Source organism: Solanum pennellii, chromosome 1, assembly GCF_001406875.1.
Source record: "Solanum pennellii chromosome 1, SPENNV200".
Taxonomy (NCBI): Eukaryota; Viridiplantae; Streptophyta; class Magnoliopsida; order Solanales; family Solanaceae; genus Solanum; species Solanum pennellii.
Window position 1 is genome coordinate 17,437,489 of NC_028637.1, and position 5,685 is coordinate 17,443,173.

Sequence of the window (5,685 nt, forward strand, 5' to 3'; positions counted from 1 at the left end):
TCAAACTTATTTATTACGTTGTTTTATATCAAACATAGATTGTTACTCATTTTCTTCATTAATAGATTAGTTGCATGTTTAGGTTAATTTTGTATAGTTCTCACTAAAGGTAAATTCATTCTTCAAATGGATTAAGGTGATACCATTTTTCTTTTAAAATATTAATAATTTTGCTTTAGTTTCAAACATGATCAAGTAAATAGAGACGTCCTCATATGACAAATATAATCAAACGATACACATTTTTGAGCTTTATTTTGGCGTGGCAATAGAAACAAATTCATTAGGTTGAATAGATCAAAGCAGATCTTTCATTGAAATCACCTTAACATTTTTATTCTTAATAATGCTTTATATGGTTAAGTATGAACTTGGGGATGGATTTTCAAAATTGTGATAAAAAAATTGGGACAAAGGGAGTGTCCAAAGAGAAGAAATATATAAAGTTGTTCCAAGAAAGTACGAAAAAGTACAAAGGAGTTAGACAACGGAGAGATGGGAAAAATGGGCAGCAGAGATCCTAGACCCAAAAAGCAAAGCTCAACTTTGTTTGGCACTTTTGACACTGCTGAAGAAGTTGCTTTGGCTTATGGTAAGGCAGCCATTGAATTAAGAGGCACTACAATTTTCTTAAGAGTGAGCAATTTTGTTTATGTTTTCTTTAAATTTTTTTCTAAAATTTTCTAAAGAGATATAGGGTACGATCACCTCATATTGATAAAAGATTTTCGAATCATATATGAAGTGTACGGATGTTCAATCTGATGCACCTTTTTTTTTCCTTTTCATGAAGCAGTGGCCTCCAAGGAAGAGCTTCAGGTAAAAGATAGAGTCGTAAACCCTCAGCAATTGACGTAGTCAAAAAATCCAGCAATCAAGTGGGAAAAATTTCCCAAGTCTTTCCGCGTCTTGTAGGTATTCACGTACAGGACCATGACACAACAGACTCGCCTAGAGACGAAGAGGATAAGGATGAAGAAGAGAAGTCTGAGGGACATGAAAGGATTCATGTAACGAAAATCGCTATCGATAATGGAAGGACCAATGTCAATTAAAAGAAGAACTCCAAAGAGAAGAAAGATTCAAATTTGATGCAAGAAGATGTGAATAAGTACATGAGGGTTAGACGGTGAAAATGAGGCTAGTGGACACCAGAGATTCGAGATACAAGAAAGAGAACTCGGCTTTGGTTGGGAACTTTTGACACTGCTTTAAAAGCGACTTTGGCTTATGACAAAGCAGCCATTGAAATAAGAGGTGCCAATGCTTTACAAATATCCTGAAGCCACCACTAAAGAAAAACAACCCAATCAAGATTAACTTTCTTTTGTTGATTGAGCTTATGCTTCCAGTTTCTCTCTTTCTTACCATTCATTTGGATACTTGACTGTTGTTACTGCGTCGAGGGAGACAGTAACCTCGTTAATGTAGTTATACATCTCTATAATAAAAGTCATGCATGAAATGCGTCAATGTGATAGTTACGTGATCATATGTGAAATTTACCCCATATTGATACTACAATTGCCTTATATAGGAAGATAATATGCTAAGATAACTCTGATGAAATTTGGTAACAAAATTAAAATTGTAAGTGTTATCTAGTAACATAAAAAGGCTCAAATATGCCGTCACACTTTCAGAAAAGACTTATTTATGTCATTCATCAAAAGTTTAGCTCATCTATGTTATTTGTGTTTACATCCCTACTCTATTCAAATAGGGCAAAAAGTCGTGGTGACTCAAAAAATAATTAATTGATGAAAAAATAACTTAAATACACAACTATAAGTTTTATATTCTCTAATTTTCCCTTCTTTTTTTAAATATTACATAATTCCTTTTTTTTTATTTTAGTAGAAGTGTATGGATACATAACATTCTCTCTCCTATAATACACAATTACCCAATATAATGCCTATTTTTTCTCCATTAAAACACTCAATCTTCTAAATCAGTTTTTGGATTTTGAATTATTAATTTTAATTAAAACACCCAATTTTGAAATTTTGAATTTTAAAATTCAAAAAATTTGAAAGTTCAAAAATCTGGAAAATTTCTCTCCCGTTCTTATTGTTATTCTTACTCCATCACGTCTTCAGTTCTTCTTTCTCCATCATCGTCTTTCTTCTTCTTAACCCAACATCTTTTATTGGTTTCTTCTTAATCCATCATCGTCTTTCTTCTTCTTAACCAGCATCTTTTATTGGTTTCTTCTTTTTCTTCTTAATCCATCATCAGTTCTTCTTTTCTTCCCTTTTTTGTTTTGGTTAATTGTTTTATTACATCATAGTAATGGATCCGTTAATTAATAGAAGGATATATGATTTCGACGACGAAAATTGGAAAGAAAATAGAAAAATGTCTTTGCTTGATCCTATGAATCTTCAGAAGGATTCAAACAAAGACTCTGGCGAAACATCAAAATCAAAGGTNTAATTTTCAAAATTTGAAATTAATATCCAATTACGTGCTGATTTAATGCTTATTAATGATCTGTTACCGTAAATTAAGTTGTTTTAGTTAACAAGATTAAATGTACCGTTTTTTTCCCATTTTTTCTTAACAGTTTAAACTTATCATGTATCATTTACCATGTATCACTAGAGTCTAAAGTATCACGGCACAACAATTTTAAGGGATTTTTAGTAAATACTAAATTTGTCGGGACAGAGTGTAATTATTGAATTACACTATGGGATCCTTAAATTTTTACTTAATTGATTGAGTTTTAAAAGAATTTTAAGAATAAACGAATTTTAAAAATGAGTCGCCACCTAATTTTAGGAAAACTAAGAAACCCTTTGAAGTGATTTTCGAAACCATTAGTTCTAGGTAAAGGTTCAAGTTATTTCGAAAGGAAGATATTAGGCACCCTTCGAAATCCACAAATGTGGGTCCCGACTGAATTCATTTTTTTCAAATTGAGGAGATTAAAAAATATACAAGTTTAATAACATGCAACATACATAAATAATAAAATAAAATTATAATATACAACACGACCTAAAATTTGCCTAACGTCTATAATATACATAATAAATAATAAAATAATATGATTTGAACTTCGTTCGAATAACTCCAATGGAAAAACATCTTCGGGTACCTGTTAAGACACTTAGTAAAAGTGTTAGTTTAAATAAATATGAATAAAAAATGACTCAAATAATAACTTAAAAATAAATATCCTTCTTATTAACATGAGTCCTTGGAAATCGACAGTAGTTTCTTCATCCGCCATTTTAACAAGTAACTAATATAAACTTAACTAAATTTCCGTTTTTTAAAATGGAAAGACCTCCAAAATCGACAGAAAGATTTTTCTCATTGACCAATTTTAACTTGTGATTAATGTAAAGGTCAACATATTAAAATAACAAAATTTAGACCATGTCAATTAACGTCAAAAAGAAACAAAGTAACAAATTATAGATTAAATTTAAAATAATGTATTATGACAATTTATCAACGGTGATGTTAGAAGCAGCAAGGAAGAATCTGAACATAATAAAATCAATATTAATTCGAATTACATAAAATTTACTGGACCAAACGTTTATATCAAAAAATCAAAAACTATAAGTCAACTCAATTTCAGCAAAAATAGTAACAGGATTAAACAAGGGCAACTTTCACATATAGCAAACAAAAAATTCATATTTGTATGCTATACCAAACTTTGCATAATTGCGCTCCATAGCAAAAATAAAACTGTATAATTCGCTATACATATACAAGTGTATAATTCGCTGGACTAAATTGTATAATTCGCTGGCCTATTTCGCTGCAATTGTATAATTCGCTATCCTATTTCACTGCAATTGTATAATGCACAATTGTATAATTCACTACTTATTTCGCTGCAATATTAAGTGTATAGCAAGAAGATATATGTTTTTCTCTCGCTTTATACAAAACAGAAACAGAATTATACACTTCTGTGTATAAAGCGAGAGAGGCGAGCGAGAATTGAGAGTGGCGAGCGAGATTTCTGGGAGAGAGACGCTGGCAAATTTTAGCTGATGTTTGCTATGGAACACAATTAAATCAAACCCTAGCTATTCTATTTATTTTAGGTTATTAATTTGCTATTATATATACAATTTTCCCATTAAACAATTAATAAGTTGAAAAAAAAATTAAAATGAAACCATAAAAAAATTTATATTGATAACACAAAAATAAATGCAAGACTCAAATACCATAGTATAATGGAAGCCCTATCCAGGTCTAAAATATATAAAAACAAAACAACAAGAGAACCAACACTTCATCAAAATAACAATAATCTCGTTAGACAAACCTCCGAAATCGACAGAGATATTTTTTATTGATCATTTTTAACTTGCAGACAAAATCATTTAAAAACACGAAGTAATTTAAAATAAAGTGCAACAGCCAAATGATATGAACATAATCAAATAATAATGATGAGAATTACTTACAACTAATAGTATAAAATTCGTTAAACTAAATAAACTCTAATTCACTAACAACATTAATTAGAAGCAATAGAAATGATAAAATAAAGAAAAAATAGTTAACAAAATAAAGGCATTAATAATTGGAGCAACAATGAGTAAATGACACAAGGTATATTGACCATTTTCCCGTATAAAAATAGTAAAATAAAATAATATATTAATCAAGCCAAAAACTAAAGTAAAATAATAAAAACTAAAAAGAAATTAATGTTAAATTAATGGCAGCAATAAAACCTACTTTATCAAAATAATGATAAACCAAACACAATATAAAATGAATAAATGCTCATATTAGTCATCACCAAAGATGTAAACTAAGGAACAATACTAAAAATAGCCGAATAATTTTAATTTGAATAAAACAAGAAAACGGAAGCAAATAAAAGCTGATTACCTGAGGAAGTGAATGAAGAATGGTCACCAGTGGTAAGTCTTTTTCGGCCAGATTCGGAGATTTATTGAAGTTGTCGGAGCTGGTGTTCTCCAGCATTGGAGGTCGGAGCTGATACACCTGTGAAACAAACAAAAGAACAAAAAATAAAAAAGGGACAAGGGCAAAGGGAGCTGGCGTTCTCTTCTTCTTTGCTCCAGTTCACCGGAGCTTCTTTGTTCAAGAAGTAGCCGCTGCTGCTCACCGGAAAAAAAGGAAAAGAATCAAAAGGGTTTTTGGAGTGGTGTGATCGGTTTTTGTCTTCTGAGTTGAGGAAAGGGGAAATGGGGGTCTGCTTTGTTGTTGTTCACTGGTTCGAAAAGTGGTGGCGATTTGGGGTTGTGTGGTCGAGGTTCTGACAGGGATTTTTGTTGGAAATAGGTAAGATTGTTTTTCCATCTTGGAGCTTACCTGAAATGGAGAAAGGGAGGAAGATCTGTGTGATTTCGCCGGAAAAAGAGAAAATCGCAAAGGGCGTTTTGGTGGTGTAGTTGTGTTCTTGGAGAAGAGAATAGGTAGTGAAGAAACGAAAGAAAAGAAGAGGGGTGCGTTGACCCAGTGAGGTATCATATTGGCGGTGACTGGTCGGAGCCGGAAATATAATGAACTATAGAAGAGTTAAAAATCTGAAAATTAAAACCCCCCAAATTCTAAAATTAATTTCATCACCCCCCTATTTTGAGCTAATTATTTCTTAAATAGAAAATTGTTAGATAATGAATCTAGTCATGGGCTCAAGATCGAGTCCAAAATCATTGTTCAACTTTTGTA

The 5,685-nt window shown here is 31.2% G+C and overlaps 1 protein-coding gene and 1 pseudogene across 1 annotated transcript; one reads left to right on the forward strand and one right to left on the reverse strand.

The window, feature by feature from the left end:
• The first annotated feature begins 377 nt into the window (after positions 1 to 377).
• Positions 378 to 1,387, forward strand: LOC107018192 (annotated as a pseudogene).
• Positions 1,388 to 2,836: 1,449 nt separating this feature from the next.
• On the reverse strand, positions 2,837 to 5,685 carry LOC107012593. Its single transcript, XM_027919210.1, has 3 exons — positions 5,326 to 5,685; positions 4,879 to 4,995; positions 2,837 to 3,106 (listed from the first exon to the last, which is right to left on the reverse strand). The coding sequence occupies exons 1-3, from the start codon at positions 5,482 to 5,484 to the stop codon at positions 2,951 to 2,953; spliced, it is 432 nt and encodes a 143-aa protein (XP_027775011.1). The 5' UTR covers positions 5,485 to 5,685; the 3' UTR covers positions 2,837 to 2,950.

Excerpts from the sequence above, each read along its gene's own strand:
- LOC107012593 (XM_027919210.1), bottom strand. The coding sequence starts at position 5,484 with ATGATACCTCACTGGGTCAACGCACCCCTCTTCTTTTCTTTCGTTTCT. Across the intron at positions 4,996-5,325 it reads CCTCCCTTTCTCCATTTCAG|GTGTATCAGCTCCGACCTCC; the intron begins GTAAGCTCCAAG and ends TTTGTTTCACAG. Across the intron at positions 3,107-4,878 it reads TTCTTCATTCACTTCCTCAG|GTACCCGAAGATGTTTTTCC; the intron begins GTAATCAGCTTT and ends GTGTCTTAACAG.